General features: G+C 45.0%; 1 protein-coding gene across 9 annotated transcripts in view; it reads left to right on the top strand.

Annotated features, from left to right (window-relative positions):
• Nucleotides 1–21388, top strand: part of LOC137321295 (multiple PDZ domain protein) — a 326443-nt gene that overhangs the window by 108236 nt on the left and 196819 nt on the right. For 6 of the 9 annotated variants that reach the window (XM_067983661.1, XM_067983668.1, XM_067983663.1 and 3 more), the window contains exons 15-19: nucleotides 3705–3875; nucleotides 15652–15735; nucleotides 17407–17595; nucleotides 17806–18015; nucleotides 20797–20922. In XM_067983661.1, coding sequence (XP_067839762.1) covers nucleotides 3705–3875; nucleotides 15652–15735; nucleotides 17407–17595; nucleotides 17806–18015; nucleotides 20797–20922 — 780 coding nt within the window. The remainder of the gene's footprint in view (nucleotides 1–3704; nucleotides 3876–15651; nucleotides 15736–17406; nucleotides 17596–17805; nucleotides 18016–20796; nucleotides 20923–21388) is intronic. The other 3 variants (XM_067983665.1, XM_067983664.1, XM_067983660.1) reach the window with 2 other exon arrangements.

The raw sequence follows: 21388 nt of genomic DNA, 5'->3' as shown, positions 1-21388 counted from the left end.
TCATGGGATGTCAGTGTCGCTGGCAAGGCCACCATTTATTGCCCATCCATAATTGCCCTTGAGAAGGTGGTGGTGAGACACCTTCTTGAACCGCTGCAGTCCGTGTGGTGAAAGTTCTGCCACAGTGCTGTTAGTTGGGAGTTCCAGGATTTTGACCCAGTGATGATGAAGGAACGGCGATATATTTCCAAGTCGGGATGGTGTGTGACTTGGAGGGGAACGTGCAGGTGGTGTTGTTCCCATGCGCCTGCTGCCCTTGTCCTTCTAGGTGGTAGAGGTCGCGGGTTTGGGAAGTGCTGTCGAAGAAGCCTTGGCGAGTTGCTTCAGTGCATCCTGTAGATGGTACGCACTGTAGCTATAGTGCGCTGATGGTGAAGGGAGTGAATATTTAGGGTGGTGGATGGGGTACCAATGAAGCAGGCTACTTTGTCCTGAATGGTGTTGAGCTTCGTGAGTGTTGTTGGAGCTGCACTCATCCAGGCAAGTGGAGAGTATTCCATCATATTCCTGACTTGTGCCTTGTAGATGGTGGAAAGGCTTTCGGGAGTCAGAAGGTGAGTCACTCGCTGCAGAATACCCAGCCTCTGACCTGCTCTTGTAGTCACAGTATTTATGTGGTTGATCCAGTTAAGTTTCTGGTCAATGGTGACCCCCAGGATGTTAATGGTGGGGGATTCGGCGATGGTAATGCCGAATGCTAAGGAGGATTGGAAGATTATGTCCAGCACCTCCTGCAATTTCCACCCTTCCTTCCCTCAGCACCTAGGATGCATCCCATCCGGACCTACTTTAAGTACAGCCAGCCTTTCTAGTGCCTCCTGTTTATCAATTTTTAGCCCATCCAGTATCTCAATTACCTCCTTTTACCGTGACTTTGGCAGCATCTTTTTCCTTGATGAAGACCGATGGAAAAACACTCATTTAGTACCTCAGCCATGCCCTCTGCCTTTGAGTAGATCTTCTTTTTGGTCCCTAATCGTCCCCACCCATCTTCTTACTATCCGTTTACTATTTATATGCCCATAGAAGACTTTTGGATTCCCTTTTATGTTAGACACCAGTCTATTCTCATAATCTCTTTGCCTTTCTTATTTCCTTTTTCACTTCCCCTCTGTACTTTCTATATTCAGCCTGGTTCTCACTTGTATTATCAACCTGACATTCGTCGTACACCCCCTTTTTCTGCTTCATCTTACTCTCTATCTCTTTCGTCACCCAGGGAGCTCTGGCTTTAGTTGCCCTACCTTTCCCCCTTGTGGAAATGTACCTAGACTCTACCCAAACCATCTCCTCTTTAAAGGCCGTCCAATTTCAAAATTTGCAGACGCACCAAATTGGGGGGTATAGTTAGCAAAATTGAAGCCCATGGAATTAAAGGGGCAGTTGCTGCGTGGATACGAAATTGGCTACCAGACAGAAAGCTGAGTAGTGTTTTTCAGACTGGAGGGAAGTGTGCAGTGGTGTCCCCCAGGGGTCGGTGTTGGGACCACTGTTCTTTTTGATCTACATTAATGACCTGAACTAGGTTATACAGGGCATAATTTCAAAGTTTGCAGATGACATGAAACTTGGAAATGTAGTATCCAAGGAAGAGGATAGTAACAGACTTCAGGTGGTTATAGACAGACTGGTGAAATGGGCAGACACATGGCAGATGAAGTTTAATACAGAGAAGTGTGAAGTTTTTTTTAAGGAAGAATGAAAAGAGGCAATATAAACTAAATGGTACAATATTAAAGGTGGTGCAGGAACAGAGACATCTGGGGGTGTACGTACACAGGTCTTTGAAGGTAGCAAGACAAGTTGAGAAGACTGTTAAAAAGGCACGTGTGATCCCTGGCTTTATAAATAGAGGCATAGAGTACAAAAGCAAGGAAGTTATGCTAAACCCTTATAAAACACTGGTTAGGCCCCAGCTGTTGTAGTGTGTTCAATTCTGGGCCCCACACTTTAGGAAGGATGTGAAGGCTTTAGACAGAGTGCAGAGGAGATTTACTAGAATGGTTCCAGGGATGAAAGACTTAAGTTACGTGGATAGACTGGAGAAGCTGGGAATGTTATCCTTAGAGCAGAGAAGGTTAGAGGCGTTCAAAATCATGAAGGGTTTTGATGTAATAAATAACAAGAAACTATTTGTTTCAGTGGCAGAAGGGTCAGTAACCAGAGGACAGATTTAAGGTAATTGGCAAAAGAACTAAAGGGGACATGAGGGGGAAAAAAAATTTACGCAGTGAGTTGATATGATCTGGAATGCACTGCCTGAAATGCTGGTGGAAGCAGATTCAATTATAACTTTCAAAAGGGAATTGGATAAATACTTGAATTGGATAAATTTGCTATGGGGAAAGAGTAGGGCAGTGGGACACTTTCAAAGAGCTGGCACAGGCACGATGGGCCAATTGGCTTCCTTCTGTGCTGAGTCTATGATAGTAAATACGAAGGAAGTCTGCGACAAAATAAAAGACGACATTAATGAACTTGCAGAATGGGCATGTAAATGGTAAATGAATTTCAACATAGGTAAGTGTGAGCTGTTACATTTTGGTAGGAAGAATAAAGAGGCCGTATACTTCTTGGATAATAAGAGTCTAAATGGGGTAGAGAAGCAAAGGGATCTCGGAGTACAGATGCACAAATCACTAAAAGCAGCGCTACAGGTTAATACGGCCATAAAAAAAAAAGCAAATCAAGCACTGGTGTTCATTTCTAGAGGGATAGAATTGAAAAGCAGAGAAGTTATGTTAAACCTGTATCCACCCTTGGTTAGACCGCACTTGGAGAACTGTGCACAGTTCTGGTTTCCATATAATAAAAAGGATATAGAGGCACTGGAGAAACTGCAAAAAAGACTCTCAAGGATGATACCGGAACTGAGAGGAAACACTTATCAGGAAAGGCTGAACAGGCCGAGAAAAGAGAATGCTGAGGGGTGACCTGATAGAGGTCTTTAAGATTATGAAAGGGTTCGATAGGGTAGACGTAGAGAAGATGTTTCCACTAGTGGGGGAGACCAAAACTGGGGCCATAAATATAAGATAGTCACCAATAAATCCAATAGGGAATTCAAGAGAAACTTCTTTACCCAAGGAGTGGCAGGAATGTGAAACTCGCTACCACAAGGAGTAGTTGAGGCAAATAGCATAGATGCATTTAAGGGGAAGCTAGAGAAGCACATGAGGGAGAAAGGAATAGAAGGGTATGCTGGTAGGGTTAGATGAAGAGGGTTAGCAGGAGGCTTGTGTGGAGCGTAAACACGGCATATTCCAGTTGGGCCAAATGGCTTGTTTCGCTGCTTTAGATTCTATGTAATGCTTTTTTGAAGCTGTTAAAACAGAAATTGATAGATTCGATAGGCTAATCACTTGAAAATAGATTTTCTTTCTCAAATTGAGCAGTGTAGCTGCCAATTTATTTAAAAAGGGCAGTTGTTGACATCAAACCATCAGCAGATTTTCAATCAACTTTTCCTCCCACCTACTTTATTGGTGTTTTTTCTTGAAAAAAATTAAACAGTAATGTCTATAACATCACTGAACTTGTAGGACTGAATGCATAGTGGTGTTAATGCAGCTTAACAATTATGGGATAGATTGAGATGACTAGGAGGAAAGTGTTGTGTTTGAGAAATTATTATTCTAATTAACTAACACTAATTTTAATTTGGTTTTATCGAAGAATTCATATGGTTCTCTGTTGTATTTTAGGTGAATGGAATACCACTCCTGGGTCAGAATCACAAAGATGTTGTCAGTATTCTAAAGGACTTGCCTATCAGTGTTACAATGGTCTGCTGCCGCCCAGTCCTGGAGGTCAAAAAGGAAACTGATGTAGATTGCATGGTTCCCATAGAAGAGCCCATTCAGTCAACAGAAGAGGTACTGTATTGATAACATCTAACGCACAATATGTTTGCTGCAGTATTGATATTAGAATGGCCTTTGCAAGCTCTCCCACAAAAGAACTGTTCACTTCAGTTTACTTGTTTGGGTTTTGCATACATCATCATGAATCGCTCGGAATGAAAGTTACTGAGTTAGCTAGTATGAGATATGACTTCAAAACATGTCATGAACTGCAAAAGCAAAAGGTCAGAGAGTTTATATGTGTAATCTGAATGCAAAGATTAGATTATAGGATAGAACACACAATGTTACCGTTAACTCTAATAATTTATGTGTTTTCATTTAATTTTTGTGCCTCTAGTCCTGTTGTTGCAGGCGTCAGCTGTATAAACATTTTGCTGGTGCTCTTACAGTAGGGTTAAGTACAATGACACTGTTAATGCATGCTTATTGAAAAAACCATGCGACCCAATTTCTAGTTCTGACATTGAGGTGATACAATCATAGGTTATAGCACGGAAGGAGGCCATTTGGCCCATTGAGTCTGCGCTGGCTCTATGCAAGAGCAATCCAGCTAGTCCTACTGCCGTGCCCTATCCCTGTATCCCTGCAGTTTTTTCCTTTCAACTACGTAACCAGTTCCCTTTTGAAAGCCACAATTGAATCTGTCTCCACCACCCCTTCGAGCAGTGCATTCCAGATCCTAACCACTCGCTGTGTAAGAAAAAAAAGTTTTTCCTCATGTCACCTTTGGTTCTTTTGCCGACCACCTTAAATCTATGCCCTCTGGTTCTTGACCCTTCCGCCAATGGGAACAGTTTCTCTCTATTCTGTCTAGACCTTTCATGATTTTAAATACCTCTATCAAATCCCCTCTCACACTTCTCTGTTCCAAGGAGAACAACCCTAGCTTCTCCAGTCTATCCGCGTAACTAAAGTCCCTCATCCCTGGAATCATTCTAGTAAATCTTTTCTGCACCCTCTCTAAGGCCTTCACATCTTTCCTAAAGTGCGGTGCGCAGAACTGGACACAATGCTCCAGTTGTGGCTGAACCAGTGTTTTATAAAGGTTCATCATGACTTCCATGCTTTTGTACTCTGTACCTCTATTTATAAAGCCCAGGATCCCGTTTGCTTTTTTAACCGCTTTTTCAACCTGCCCTGCCACCTTCAACGATTTGTGCACATATACCCCCAGATCTCTCTGTTCCTGTACCCCTTTTAGAATTGTGCCCTCTAGTTTGTATTATCTCTCCTCGTTCTTCCTACCGAAATGTATCACTTTGCATTTTTCTGCGTCAAATTTCATCTGCCTCGTGTCTGCCCATTCCACCAGCCTGTCTATGTCCTCTTGAAGTCTATCACTATCCTCCTCACTGTTCACTACACTTCCAAGTTTTGTGTCATCTGCGGATTTTGAAATTGTGCCCTGTACACCCAAGCCCAAGTCATTAATATATATCAAGAAAAGCAATGGTCCTAATACTGGGGAACACCACTGTACAGCTCCCTTCATTCTGAAAAACAAGCATTCACCAGTACTCTCTGTTTCCTGTTATTTAGCCAATTTTGTATCCATCCTGCTACTGTCCCCTTTATTCCATGGACTTCAATCTTGATGACAAGCCTATTTTGCAGCACTTTATCAAACGCCTTTTGAAAATCCATAAACACCACATCAACTGCATTGCCCTCAACGACCCTCGCTGTTACCTCATCAAAAAACTCTATCGGGTTAGTTAAACACGATTTGCCTTTAACAAATCTGTGCTGGCTTTTCCTAATCAATCCATACTTGTCCAAGTGATTGCTAATTCTGTCCCAGATTATCGTTTCTAAAAGTTTCCCCACCACCGAGGTTAAACTGACTGCCCTGTAGTTGCTGGGTTTATTCTTGCACCCTTTTTTGAACAATTTGCAATTCTGCAGTCCTCTGGCACCACCCTTGTGTCTAAGGATGTTTGGAAGATTATGGCCAGTACCTCTGCAATTTCCACCCGTACTTCCCTCAGCAACCTAGGATGCATCCTATCCAGACTGGGTGACTTATCTACTTTAAGTACAGCCAGCCTTTCCACTACCTCCTCTTTATCAAATTTTAGGCCATCTGGTATTTCAACTATATCTTCCTTTACTGAGACTCTGGCAGCATCTTCTTCCTTGGTAAAGACAGATGCAAAGGACTCATTTAGTACCTTGGCCATCCCCTCTGCCTTCATGAATAGATCTCCTTTTTGGGCCTTGATCACCCCACCCTCCTCTTACTACCTGTTTACTGTTTACAAGCCTATGGAAGACTTTTGGATTCCCTTTTCTTTTTGCCACCAGTCTATTCTCATGCTCTCACTTTGCCCCTCTTAGTACCTTTTTCACTTACCCTCTGAACTTTCTATATTCAACCTGGCTCTCACTTGTGTTATCAACCTGACATCTGTCATACACCCCTTTTTTTCTGCTTCATCTTACTCACTATCTCTTTTGACATCCAGGGAGCTCTGGCTTTAATTGCCCTACCTTTCTCCCTAGTGGGAATGTACCTAGACTGTACCTGAACCATCTCCTCCTTAAAGGCCGCCCACTGTTTAATTACAGTTTTCCCTGCCAATCTTTGATTCCAATTTACCCGGACCAGATCTGTTCTCATCCCACTGAAATTGGCCCTCCTCCAATTGAGTATTTTTACTTTAGAGTTGTCCGTGTCCTTTTCCATAGCTATTCTAAACCTTATGATACTATGATCTCTGTTCCCTAAATGCCCCCCCAATGACACTTGCTCCACTTTGCCTGCCTCATTCCCCAGAACCAAGTCCAGCAATGGCTCCTTCCTCAGTGGGAAAAGTACTGTTCAAGAAAGTTATCCTGAACACATTCCAAAAATTCCTCTTCCTCTTTGCCCCTTATATTATTGCTATCCCAGTCTATATTAGGATAGTTGAAGTCCCCTGTTATCACTACTCTATGGCTTTGCACCTCTCTGTACTTTCCCTGTAAATTTGCTCCTCTCTCTCCTTCTCACTATTGGTGGCCTATAGAATACACCCAGTAGTGTAATGGCACCTCTATTTTTTCTTAACTCGAACCAAATAGATTCTGTCCTTGACCCTTCCAGAATATCCTCTCTCTCCATCACTGCAATATTCTCCTTAATCAATACTGCCACCTCTACTCCTTTCTTCCCTTCCCTATCTTTCCGCAACACCTTGGGGGTGATTTTAGGAGACAAATGCGGGTGTGTTGGGGCGGGGGGGCTCCGAAAATCACCCAAATTCCATTCTGGTTCAGAAGCCGGCTCCGAGTTTCCCAGGGACCCACCTGTGTGCGCGTCGGCGACCTGAAAACTGAAGTCCCGCTGGCAATTAAAGCCGGCGGGATGACAGTTAAAGAGCCACATGTGCCTCGTTGAGGTATTTAAGGCACTTTACCTGTGACAATTAAGTAGTTAGAAAGATTTTTAACTTACTTGGGCGGCTTGCCCACTGCTTCCGATTCACGCCTGGTGAAACCAGGGCCGGATCAGGGAAAAAGAAACTAAATAAAATAAATAAAAAACCATGCAAGGAAATGAAAACACTAAATGCACCTACCTTTTGAAACCTGCTCCGATGTCCCCCTCTTCACCCTCCCGATCTTCCCCCGATGTACCCCTCTTCACCCTCCCGATATTCCTCCTCTTCCCCCCCCCCCCCCCCCCCCCACCGCCGATCTTCCCCTCTTAACCACTATCAATCAACGTGCGATCGTGTCGGAAACAATAAGTTTGGTTCATGTGGGTTTGCCACGTGCCCAATCGCTCTCCCGCTGCAATCCCACCTCCCTGCTAATATCAGGGCCCTTGAATCAGGAATATTTAGTACCTAATCCTGGCCTTTTTTGAGCCAGGTTTCCGTTATCGGCACAACATCATATTCTCATGTGGCTAATTGCAACTGCAGATCACCAACCTTGTTTAACACGCTTCGTGTGTGTACACACATGCACTGCAAACCAGTCTTAGACTTTCTTATGCTCTCTCTAAGTCTGGTCCCATTTACTACCATACTATTTCTTACTCTAGCACTATCTTTCTCTCCAAATCCTTGTTTCTCCTTTCTAATGCTACATCCCGGTGCCCACCCCCCAGCCAAATTAGTTTAAACCCCTCCCCTCTGCAGCACTAGCGAACCTCCCTGCGAGGACATTGGTCCCAGCTCCGTTGGGGTGTAACCCGTCCGGCCTGCACAGGTCCCACCTCCCCAGAACTGGTCCCAATGCCCCAGGAATCTAAAGACCTCCCTCCTGCACCATCTCTCCAGCCACGTGTTCATCTGCTCTATCCTCCTAAATCTATACTCGCTAGCGCGCGGCACCGGGAGTAATCCGGAGAATACTACCTTTCGAGGCCCTGCTTCTTAATCTCTTTCCTAACTCCTGAAAACCTGCCTGCAGGACCTCATCCCTCTTTCTACCAATGTGGTTGGTACCAATATGAACCGTGACATCTGGCTGCTCACCCTCCCCCTTCAGAATATTCTGCAGCCGCTCAGTGTCATCCTTGACCCTGGCACCACGGAGGCAACATACCATCCCGGTATCATGTCTGCGGCCGCAGAAAGGCCTGTCTGTTCCCCTAACTATGGAATCCCCTATCACTATTACTCTCCTGACCTTTCTCCTCCCACCCCCCGCCCCGCCAACGTACGCTGAGCCATCCATGGTGCTATGATCTTGGCTCTGGCTGCACTCCCCAGAGGAACCCTCTCCCTCACCAGTATTCAGATCTGAATAATGGTTAGAGAGTGAGATGCCCTCAGGGAATTCCTGCACTACCTGCCTGGTCCTCCTTCTCTGTCTGGCGGTCACCCATTCCCTCTCTGCCTGCACTCTTTTAAGCTGTGGGGTGATCACCTCCGGAAACGTGCTATCTACATGGCTCTCAGCCTCGCAGATGTACTGCAGTGACGCCAGCTGTTGCTCAAGCTCTGAAACCTGGAGCTCCAGCTCACAACCAGTGTTCAGTTCCATTTGCAACCCCTCAGATAATGAAGCAGTCCATGCCCGCATGCAGCAAGACCTGGACAACATCCAGGCTTGGGCTGATAAGTGGTAAGTAACATTCGCACCAGACAAGTGCCAGCACCTCCCAAACCCGCGACCTCTACCACCTAGAAGGACAAGGGCAGCAGGCACATGGGAACAACACCACCTGCACGTTCCCCTCCAAGCCACACACCATCCCGACTTGGAAATATATCGCCGTTCCTTCAGCGTTACTGCGTGAAAATCCTGGAACTCCCTAACAGCACTGTGGGAGAACCTTCACCACACGGACTGCAGCGGTTCAAGAAGGTGGCTCAACGCCACCTTCTCAAGGGCAATTAGGGATGGGCAATAAATGCTGGCCGCACCAGCGATGCCCACATCCCATGAACGAATAATAAAAAAAAAACAACACTTCCTGCACCAGTGGTTGTCCAGGACACGGGAACCGTCCTGGAGTTCCCACATGGCACAGGATGTGCATTCGACAGGACTGAGGTGCCCTGCCATGCCTAATAACTAAACTTAACAAAGATAAACTTAAAGACTTAAAAAAAAACACTCACCAGAAAAAAAAAGACTCATAGGAACATAGACTCACCAGAAACTCACCAATCAGCTCCTTCCCCTGGGTTGACGTCACTTTAGATGTTTTTTCACCTCTCTCTCTCCTCCTCTTATCGCTGATCCCGCGCTCCGCGCTCTCTCATCGCTGATCCCGCGCTCCGCTCTCTCATCGCTGATCCCGCGCTCCGCTCTCTCTCATCGCTGATCCCGCGCTCCGCTCTCTCTGATCGCTGATCTCGGGCTCCGCTCTCTCTCATCGCTGATCTCGGGCTCCGCTCTCTCTTATCGCTGATCCCGCGCTCCACGCTCTCTCGTCGCTGATCCCGCGCTCCGCTCTCTCATCGCTGATCTCGGGTTCCGCTCTCTCTCATCGCTGATCCCGCGCTCCGCTCTCTCTCGTCACTGATCCCGCGCTCCGCTCTCTCTCGTCGCTGATCCCGCGCTCCGCTCTCTCTCGTCGCTGATCCCGCGCTCCGCTCTCTCTCGTCGCTGATCCCGCGCTCCGCTCTCTCTCGTCGCTGATCCCGCGCTCCGCTCTCTCTCGTCGCTGATCCCGCGCTCCGCTCTCTCTCGTCGCTGATCCCGCGCTCCGCGCTCTCTCGTCGCTGATCCCGCGCTCCGCTCTCTCTCGTCGCTGATCCCGCGCTCCGCTCTCTCTCGTCGCTGATCCCGCGCTCCGCTCTCTCTCGTCGCTGATCCCGCGCTCCGCTCTCTCGTCGCTGATCCCGCGCTCCGCTCTCTCTGATCGCTCCTCTCTCGCTTCTCCTTTTATCGTTGATTGGACTGGAGTGCTGCGAGATTTGTGTTCACATCTTTTGGAAAAGACTGACCTTGTGTGATCTTCTGGAGTTGGGTTCATTTATTTATTCATGGTGAGCTTGTGGCCTGGACTGGGTCCTGTACTGGGAGCTCACTTAATGTGGGGAGCAGGATTTCCTGTACAATGACTACTCTTATTCTGCGGCGAGTGACTCACCTCCTGACTCCCCAAAGCCTTTCCACTATCTACAAGGCACAAGTCAGGAGTGTGATGGAATACTCTCCACTTGCCTGGACGAGTGCAGCTCCAACAACACTCAAGAAGCTCGACACCATCCAAGATAAAGCAGCCCGCTTGATTGGCACCCCATCCACCACCCTAAACATTCACTCCCTTCACCACCGGCGCACTGTGGCTGCAGTGTGCACCATCCACAGGATGCACTGCAGCAACTCGCCAAGGCTTCTTCGACAGCACCTCCCAAACCCACGACCTCTACCACCTAGAAGGACAAGGGCAGCAGGCGCATGGGAACAACACCACCTGCACGTTCCCCTCCAAGTCACACACCATCCCGACTTGGAAATATATCGCCGTTCCTTCATTGTCGCTGGGTCAAAATCCTGGAACTCCCTTCCTAACAGCACTGTGGGAGAACCGTCACCACACGGACTGCAGCGGTTCAAGAAGGCGGCTCACCACCACCTTCTCGAGGGCAATTAGGGATGGGCAATAAATGCCGGCCTTGCCAGCGACGCCCACATCCCGTGAACGAATAAAAAAAAAGCTGACATTTAAGGGGAGAGAATTTTTGTTCACACACAAATTTGGAGCATCAAATTAAATTGTGATAAAACAATGGTGCCGGGGTACGAAGAGGCATTTTGTCAAGCTGCTTTTTCAAGAAGTGGGTAAAAGGAGGGTTTCTTTGATTGGGAAACACTGAGGGTGGTTTGCAAGTCGTGATCAAACAAAGTAACTGATGTCCAGAGGTAGTGGGAGTAGATGAGAAAGAAGTTTGCTTACCTTCGGAAATCTGCCAAAGTAAGACTAGCCAGAATTTCCCTAGACTGGGTAGATGGGCAAATCATACATGAGAAGTTTCCACCAACTTACTACTGAACCTGTATGCAAAGCACCTTTCTGCTCTTTCATAGATTTTTATACATGCCCATGTAGCTTCAGAGCATACTTTCCAGCTGCCACAAAAATCTTCAAATATCGTCACACTTGTATCTGTAAAATTACGGTTACAAAGCATATTTCTAGCAAAGTCTTGGGGTGTGATGTATGTTCATTTACTCTCGCATACGTTGGGATACATGACAGGCAGTTTGGTGTCAATGAGATCCTGCGCTCTTGCGAATGTTCAGACTGCTGCTACTGAGGTGTTGAGCTCCAATCTACAAGAGCTGTCTTGTTGAGCTTCAACATGCTAGGGGAATCAATGGGGAGAACCTTAAGGTATGAGCTCTGAAATCTCATTGCTACTTTCAGGCCTGTAACCCACTGGGCAGGCTTAGGGAGTGCCCAACAGCAAGAATATGACTCGAGAAGGCATGGATTTATCTGCCATCTTCCAAGATAACAACACATCCTGCGAGCCCAGATCCTCACTCAACTAATGCAAGTTGTGCTAGAAAATGGGCAGGACCAGCTGCAGCATTGGATGTGGCACAAGCAGTTGAAGGATCTTGTCATAACCTGGCACAAGGATGTATGGGGCTACCTCCATCCAAGGAGCCATACACTGACACTCAGCAACCAGCCAACTCATTTACTCTTCCAATTTGTGAAGCACCTAGAAGGAGCATAAGGGTTTGAGAAAACATACACCTGTATAGTTGCCAAGTAAAGCACTATTAATAACACATCCTCTATGCTTGTAAGGAAATAAATTAATTGCACTTTATATGAACTTTGTTCAGAGAACTGGGCGCAATAAGTTATGGTTAAGGATTCACAGTGGTCGAGGTTATGCAGAGAACAGTGTTAGTAATGGGATGTATTGGGTCACTGATTTGTACATATTTGGAAAGGACTGGTGGCGCATTACCATATCAAGCACTCAGCTGAATATGCCATCTATTAGAGCTTGGTATAAATTTTTCCACGTGCTAAATGGGGATCAGAAGGGATATCCTCTGGCCCATTCTGCCATTAGTTATGATTGAGCTTTCTTGTCCTCCCTTTCTATGGTAAGGCCTCTCTGGATGGCAAATTTGTGTAATGTGTAGCAAACTGCTATTCTCATGAGACCATGGCATGTCTGCATTGCAATACGCACTGATCAGCCCAGGCATGTGAAGTTCAGTGCATTTTTTTTTATTCCTTCATGGGATGTGGGCGTCGCTGGCAAGGCCAGCATTTATTGCCCATCCCTAATTGCCCTTGAGAAGGTGGTGATGAGCCGCCTTCTTGAACCGCTGCAGTCCGTGTGGTGAAGGTTGTCCCACAGTGCTGTTAGGTAGGGAGTTTCAGGATTTTGACCCAGCAACGATGAAGGAACAGCGATATATTTCCAAGTCAGGATAGTGTGTGACTTGGAGGGAAACTTGCAGGTGGTGTTGTTCCCATGTGTCTGCTGCACTTGTCCTTCTAGGTGGTAGAGGATGCGGGTTTGGGAGGTGCTGTCGAAGAAGCCTTGGCGAGTTGCTGCAGTGCATCCTGTAGATGGTACACACTGCAGCCATGGTGCACTGGCAGTTGAGGGAGTGAATGTTTAGGGTGGTGGATGAGGTGCCAATCAAGTGGGCTGCTTTCTCCTGGATGGTGTCGAGCTTCTTGAGTGTTGTTGAAGCTACACTCATCCAGGCAAGTGGAGAGTATTCCATCACACTCCTGACTTGTGCTTTGTAGATGGTGGAAAGGCTCTGGGGAGTCAGGAGGTGAGTCACTCGCCGCAGAATTCCCAGCCTCTGACCTGCTCTTGTAGCCACAGTATTTATGTGGCTGGTCCAGTTAAGTTTCTGGTCAATGGTGACCCCCAGGATGTTGATTGTGGGGGATTCGGCGATGGTAATGCTGTTGAATGGGGAGATGGTTAGACTCTCTCTTGGGGATGGTCATTGCCTGGCACTTGTCTGGCTCGAATGTTACTTGCCACTTATGAGCCCAAGCCTGGATGTTGTCCAGGTCTTGCTGCATGCAGGCACGGACTGCTTCATTATCTGAGGGGTTGCGAATGGAACTGAACACTGTGCAATCATCAGCGAACATCCCCACTTCTGACTTTATGATGGAGGGAAGGTCATTGATGAAGCAGCTGAAGATGGTTGGGCCTAGGACACTGCCCTGAGGAACTCCTGCAGCAATGTCCTGAGGCTGAGATGATTGGCCTCCAACAACCACTACCATCTTCCTTTATGCTAGGTATAATTCCAGCCATTGGAGAGTTTTCCCTCTGATTCCCATTGACTTCAGTTTTACTCGGGCTTCTTAATGCCACACTCGGTCAAATGCTGCCTTGATGTCAAGGGCATTCACTCTCACCTCACCTCTGGAATTCAGTTCTTTTGTCCATGTTCGGACCAAGGCTGTAATGAGGTTTAGAGCCGAGTGGTCCTGGCGGAACCCAAACTGAGCATCGGTGAGCAGGTTATTGATGAGTAAGTGCTGCTTGATAGCACTGTCAACAACACCTTCCATCACTTTGCTGATGATTGAGAGGAGGCTGATGGAGCAGGAATTGGCTGGATTGGATTTGTCCTGCTTTTTGTGGACAGGACATACCTGGGCAATTTTCCACATTGTTGGGTAGATGCTAGTGTTGTCGCTGTAATGGAACATCATTGCAACTGAGAAAATGGGAAATCTTGCCTTCAGCTCCTTGTAGTATAGGAACATAGGAACAGGAGTAGGCCATTCAGCCACTCGTGCCTGCTCCGCCATTTGATAAGATCATGGCTGATCTGTGATCTAGCTCCATATACCTGCCTTTGGCCCATATCCCTTAATACCTTTGGTTGCCAAAAAGCTATCTATCTCACATTTAAATTTAGCAATTGAGCTAGTATCAGTTGCCGTTTGCGGAAGAGAGTTCTAAACTTCTACCACCCTTTGTGTGTAGAAATGTTTTCTAATATCACTCCTGAAAGGTCTGGCTCTAATTTTTAGACTGTGCCCCCTACTCCTAGAATCCCCAACCAGCGGAAATAGTTTCTCTCTATTCACCCTATTTGAATAATTTTAATGAAGTTTGCGCTGTAGCACCAACATAAAGTTATGGTGGAAGATTGTGTTGCGGACAAATGGGGCAAAAGGAGTTCCCCACCCAATCTGCTAACTGGGAAATGGAGGCAAGATGAAGTGCAGTATTCATCTGGAACAAGGCTAGAGGGTGGGGGGATAATTGAATTGGACCAAGAAGGGGGAGAAGGATCAAGAGTCAGATGGGAGGGGTGAAGGGTGCGGAGCAGAGGGGGGGAATCGTGGAAGGGAGTGATGGGAGGAGTCATGGAAAAGAGGGATGGGGAGAAGAGGGAGGATAAGGGGGAGATGGAGAAAGAGGAGAGGGAGGTTGGCTCCAATCAGGTAAATGATGCTGAGGGTGGTGGGCACTGTGGGGAAGGCTGGTTTCCAGTAACCAAGATGATGATCAGTGTGGGAGGGTGTGTTACTTGGCAAAGGAGGGGTGGATCCATTCAGCTCAGTCGTGGAAGGAGGTTTGGTTGGCTCGGGATGCTAGTCGATTACTATATTTCTGCTTGTTGCGGGGAGTGCCAAGTGCAGATTGGGGGCTTCATTCTGCATATTGGGGGAGGGGAGGCCAAGTGCGTTATCGTGAGTTCAGCTCATTTGGACTCGGGTGGACACAGCACATCAGGAGCAGTGGTACACCTGGACTGCATTATCTGAGCCTTGATTCTGATTAGACAACAGCTGAAACTAAAAAAATTTAAAGCATTTGCTGAGATTAGTTTAAAAAAACACAACACCGATCAGGAGCACCTAAAACTACTCTTACCCTGCCTGCTTAAAAGTTCCTGTGGTACTCATTTGACCTATAATCCACCTGAATAAATGAAGAATGCATTGTATGGAACTAGATGTTGACCACTGTAATAAGTAGTTTTGGCCATATTCGCTCTTCATACATAAACTTACTTAAGTAGGGAAACTGTTCTTAATTGGTGGTTTCTTCATTCTCTCACTAGAAGTGAAAGAGTTATATTACAATAAAGTCTATTAATCTATAAATTCATGAACTAAACTTCATAAATGTCTCCCTCACTCGATACCAGATTATTTTAGAAAATGTCTGCAAATATATATCCCACTTACATAATTGTATGAGGGGATATCACCTTAAACATCTGAATACCCAGTTTACTCCCAACTTTCAGTGGGCCACATTCTTTAAAAACACTGATAAGATTGCAGTATTTTTCACTTGAGAAGATTGCATGAGAAAACCAATAATTGTGGTCTCCAATTCAAGTGATTTATGTTATAATTATTTTCTAGGCATTGGAGTTTCTTCCTTCATCAGTGGCTCTGGCTTGGAGTGATGATCAAGAGGAACCAATTGTTGACCAAGGTTTTTTACAGGTATAGATTTATGTTCGAGTTTAAGTTGAGTTTGATTTAAGTTGATATTGAGCAACTCTTTGTCAGAATCTTTGTTTTGACATCCATGACAGGCATAAGTCTACAGACAAGGGATAGAGCAGCCCAGCATCTAAACTCCTCTTTGTCTGCTGAAGTAGAAGTGATGCTGCATGTGCTTCTGAGGAAGCTTGCCGTCTGTGTCACTGAATAATACCATCCACATAGGTCATACATTGCAGCATATCTGCAAGGAGGTGCAGCCATGTTTCAGGCCATAGCTGACTATTACTATCTCTGTACAGAAAGAAGCCATTCAGCCATCATGTCTGGACCAGCGCTAGTTCTCCATATGGACCTGTCTGCTTTAATCCTATTTAGCTGCCCTTTCTCTATATCTTTTAATATCCGTCCTAAATGCTTATCGAGTTCCCTTTTAAATTATTTTATAGTCTCCGCCTTAATAGCTGATTGTCGTACAGCATTCAGTGCTTTAAAAAGCTTTTCTGCATTAAAAGCATTTTTCAGGCATTCATCTTTGTTCTTCTATTGATAATTTGCCTACTTACTGATTAACCAACTAGTGGAAACAATCTTTCACTTCCAAAATCTTCATAATTTTGAAAACCTCTCTTAGATCCCTTCTTAACATTCCCTTTTTGAATGAAGAGCCAACATTTTTTGAGCCCTTTTAATAATTCTAATTTATCATTCCTGATACCATTCTAGTGAATCTTTACTGTATCCTTTCCATGGTTCTAGTATAATTGCTATAAGGGAGTTACTATAAGCATTGTACACAATACTCAACTGTGGGCTAACCAATATATTGTACAAATTCAACAAAACTTTCTTTCTTATATTCAATGCCTCATTTGCTCTTTTAAGGTTTTTTTAATCTACACTCGCACCTTTGAAGATCCATGTGTCTGCACCTCTAGATGTCTCTGTTAGGAGTCTTACCATTTAGGTGTATACCCTTTCACTGTTCTTCTTCCTAAATATACTACTTTACATTTTGCTGCATTGATTTGTATCTGCACCTATTTTCACACTCTGCCACTGCCTGCATCCTCCTACAATCTCACTTGCATTCTTCCTCAGTTTGTATCCTAGTTGATATCAGCAGCAAACTTCAATATCATTCCTTTAGTGCCTTTGTCTAAATTAGTAATAGAAATGGTGAACATAAATCTCTAAGGCAGAGCGCAACCGACATCCCTTCAATCTGAAAACTTTACTTCCTACTCCTTGCTCTTTGTCCCCATTTCAAAACTTTATCCACGTAGCTTCATTCCCTTTACTATTATGTGATTTAATTTTCACAGGCTGTATGTAATCAGATGCTTTCTGAAAATCCATTTTTATAATGCCCATCACCATCCCCTTATAATGCACTCTGTGATTCCTTCAGAAAACTCAGTTAAATTAGTCAAGTCTAACCTGCCCTATACAAATCCATACTTATTGCTCCTAATTAACCCAGACCTTACTAATTTTGTCCCATGATGGATCAGGTACAAGTTAAATACTTTTCAAATACATGTCAAAGGTAGGAATTCCATGTATAATGGGCTCGATGGGCCAAATGGCGTTTCTTGCTTTGGACTTTTTAAAATTTGGCAAAGAATGTATATTTTAATCAAGATTTTTTTTTAAATACTGTTTTTCCAGATGCACATCAATCTAAGTGAGTTTACTGCGACATCTGAGACAGATGATAGTACTGTGGTTGAGATAGAAACAAGGCAGAGTGGTGAGGAGGCACAAGGGTCTCACCTGGCAATGTGGGAAGCCAAAATCCAAAACATAGATCTAGAGAAGGGTAGCTCAGGACTTGGCTTCAGCATTCTGGATTATCAGGTATGTACTTCTGGTCTGCCTCTAACAGGTTGTATGTCGAGATTGTTTGCTTTAATCATGCATTGATTTCCAGAGGATACAATTATACAGTGATTACTTTTAAGGAAACACTGTTTCAAATTAAATCTACAGTAGTTTAAAATAAGAGACATTTTTTTTTGTCTTTTCAGGTTTAAATGATTAACATAATTTTTGCACTTGAAACCACAGGATCCAGTTGACCCAACACGAACAGTTATTGTGATTCGTTCATTAGTGCTTGGCGGTGTAGCAGAACAAGATGGTCGACTACTTCCTGGGGACCGACTCATGTTTGTGAACAGCATCAACTTGGAGAATGCTACTCTTGAGGAAGCTGTACAGGCACTGAAAGGTGCATCAGGAGGCAAAGTTAGAATTGGGGTAGCTAAGCCTTTGCCAGTAAGTGTTTTTTAAATGTTTGATATGTGAGTTAATACAGCGCGCAATGTGGATTCCTTCTAGTGCAGGGATGTCAAACTCAATTTATATGGTGGGCCTGATCCGGCATCCTGGCCCTTGGCGTGGGGACCACATCCAGCAAAAGTTATTTGGACACACTGGGTTAAAAATTGGTATTTGTTTTTTGGGCGTAAAATGGCCGCAATGTGCACCAATTTCTGGCCGCGAGGTCTTGCACCTAATCTGCACCGGTGGTATGGCTGCCGCCATATTGGTCCATACTGTTTTTAGGCATGCCTGGCAGGGACCTTTCTCTAAAATGCTGTGAGAAATTAGGTGGAGCATGCCATGTGTAAATTCTGACTAGTTTTCCCAGTTCTGCAGCAGTCCTTAAAGGGATTGCTGGCAGCCACTGAAGAATTGGTAGGTAATTTTTTTTAACTTCCCCTTCTGTGGATTGTGGAGGAGCAGAAATGCTCCTCCCAGCCACTCCTGTGGACTGCTGCCAATCTGTACTCAGCCCTCCTTCGTCTCACTCCTCCGTGTATTGGAGCTTGCAATATAAAATCAGGGTGTGAAGCAGCGCAGTGTGAATCCTCAGTCTCTGTACCCTTGTTCCCCAATCATCACCAGTGGAAACAATCTTACACTATTTACTCTCAATAAAGTCCTCAGGTTTCATTCACCCCTTTACTGGCTGCTCCGCTTCCACTCACCATATTGCTGCTGCTGCTCCCAACCCTGCAGGAAATGCTGGGCCCCATGTCCACCCCACTCCATTCCCCAGTCCTCTCTTATTCCCCCTTACCCCCCGTCCAAATCCCAATACCCATTTCCCTAGTCTCTCTCTCTCTACCCCGAGCCTTCATCCCCTGACCCCCAGTTCCCCGTCACCCTCTCTCCAACCCCCAGTCCTCTGTCACTGCCTCCCCCTGCCCCGAGCCCCGATCTCCTGACCGCCTCCCAATATCATTCTCACCCCACGAATCCCAATCTCAGTCTCCTAACCTCTCCTCCCCAGTTCCAATCCCAGTGTCCTGATTTCTTCCCCACTAAGTCCTAATCTCCTGCCCCATGGTCTCTGGTCACACTCTTTCATCCCAATTCCAGCTCCGTCACTCTCCCCTCCACCAGCTGGTTCAGTTTCTGGTCATTCCACGAGTGCTGGCAGGGGGTGATATCTTGAAGTGGAGTTGGGGGGGCCGGGGGTGGGCGAGGGTGCTGTAGCGTGAAATTTAAAATGCGTCGTTCTCCCGGGCTGTTGGAAGCAGTGCCCGGGAGATTCATGTCCCGTTCCAGGACACACAGCAACCTTAAGCACAGCGCAATGCAGGCCGGATGAAACTGTTCCGTGGGCCGTACACTTGACACCCCTGTTCTAGTGCATACTCATTTTTTTTAAAAATCCTTTGTGGAAGAAAACTACAAATGAGGGTGTCTTTATGTATATGATTTTGTGTAATCTTTTGCTCAAGTATGCTTATATTGATTGCAAGATGGATTGGACTAGGGCAGGATGACTTTATGTTTCTAAATGTAATTCTAGATTAGATGGTAATCCCCTCTTCCAATCCAATCTAACTAAACTGAACTTTTCAACCATGTTTAAGGTACATGTCAATCAAGTGTAAATCTAGTACAAGGTGACACTTGTCTTCATAGTCACTAGTACACTCTCTGCTATTGCGCCATTTAATATGATGCTGTTTTGGTAACTGCAGCTGCCTGATTCACCACTGGGAGGATGTTTTGGGAATCCGCAGATTACCACTATATATTGAGGAGCTTACTCTGTCTGTTTGGAATTTCAAAAGCTGGGTAATTCAGCTCTGCTTTGGTTTTAAAACCTGAAGTAATCAATCTGATTTAGTGTTTTATTTTATTCTGAAATAAGGGCCTTGTTAAAGCTCATGTCTGGGCAAATTCAAATGAGGTTTTGCTATTGTAACTTTTTTGCAATATGATATTTTAATTCAGCACTGGTTCCCTCTAAAGTAACAAAGGAAAAATCTCAATAGGGCTAAGATTGATGGAGCCAATGGTTTATTATTGAGTCTTCACTGACATAAATTGGGTGGTTGAAATAATTGGACTGAAGTAAGACTGAGCAATTTGTTGTACTATTCCTGTCTGTACATCTGGTGTCTGAACAAACACCGGCCAATGGACATATTCTGCACTTCAATTATGTAGCTAGTTGGAAACTTTTAGATTCTGGACACCTGTTTTAGACAGCACTATCTTAAGAGTTTGCTCTTTAATAACCAGCTTGTATTTCAGCTCTAAAGTGCTTTTAATCTTGCATGCATCTAGTTTAACAATTTTTAGATGCTTTGCCATAGTTTCCTTACTGCTTGTGCAGTTGTTTTTAAATAGTGGAACTACAGCATAAACTTGATGAGAAACAGCAGTGTTCCTTGTCTGCACGCATAGTAGTTGGCCCTGAACTTCGATGGTTCCACTTACTTTGGGAAATAGTGTATTATTGGTTTCAAATCTACCATTCAGGTTTATTCAGTTTAATTAAAGACGCAGTTTTACTATACAAAACAAAATTTTATTTTGTTTCATCTAAGGGATGTTGCCTGTTTTCTCAATAACTTTGTGAAGGCTAAGTCGCTGCAAATTGCTAAGAAAACTTGGGCATTCTTATAAAAATAGATTTAAAAAATCTCCTATTTCAAACTAACACGAAGGCTTCCAGCTTTAACTGTAGTGTTTTAGGTTTATCCATTTTGCATGTCTGCTGCATGTGGTATACTCAAAACTCCACTCTCTCAGCAGTTTTCTCCAGAGGAGGGGGATGTGCCTACTAGAGAAGACTCTTTACTCTACTTGGGTCAGCCTTGTGACGGTGATGAGGAGGAGGCAGCCGATGCTGCTGTTTTTCATGCAGAGTTAGCACTGGTTAGTTATCTTTTCGTTCTGAGCTGCGCATGAAATTCTTCATCTGTGCTTTTCTGTCTACAAACCGGCATCATAAAGCAGCGTTGTATTATACACTTAGTCTAGCCTGTGCAAGCATGAGTTACGGTTGAACTGATTATCTTGCCCAGGGGTGGGATTTGTCAAAGATTCTGAGCTAAGGATGAGCTGCTCAAGGGAAAGGAGAAGATTAAGCAATGGCAGCAAACATTAGTAATAGCAGCGTAGAGACTACTGGTTGCCTGTCTCAATCATAAATGATCTGGAGCTAGGAGTCACAAGCCCAATGGCTAAATTTGCAGATGATACAAAGCTAAATGATGGTGGTAGACTCAAACTGAACAGGATGGGCTACAGGAGGGTTTGAATATACTTGGGGAATTGGACAGATAGGTGACAGATGAAATTCAATGTAGAGAAATGGAAAGAAAATAATGTGCATGGAAAA

The sequence above is a fragment of the Heptranchias perlo genome, chromosome 4, assembly GCF_035084215.1.
Source record: "Heptranchias perlo isolate sHepPer1 chromosome 4, sHepPer1.hap1, whole genome shotgun sequence".
Lineage (NCBI taxonomy): Eukaryota > Metazoa > Chordata > Chondrichthyes > Hexanchiformes > Hexanchidae > Heptranchias > Heptranchias perlo.
The sequence above is the reverse complement of the archived record's forward strand: the minus strand, read 5'-3'. Positions and strand labels throughout refer to the sequence as shown.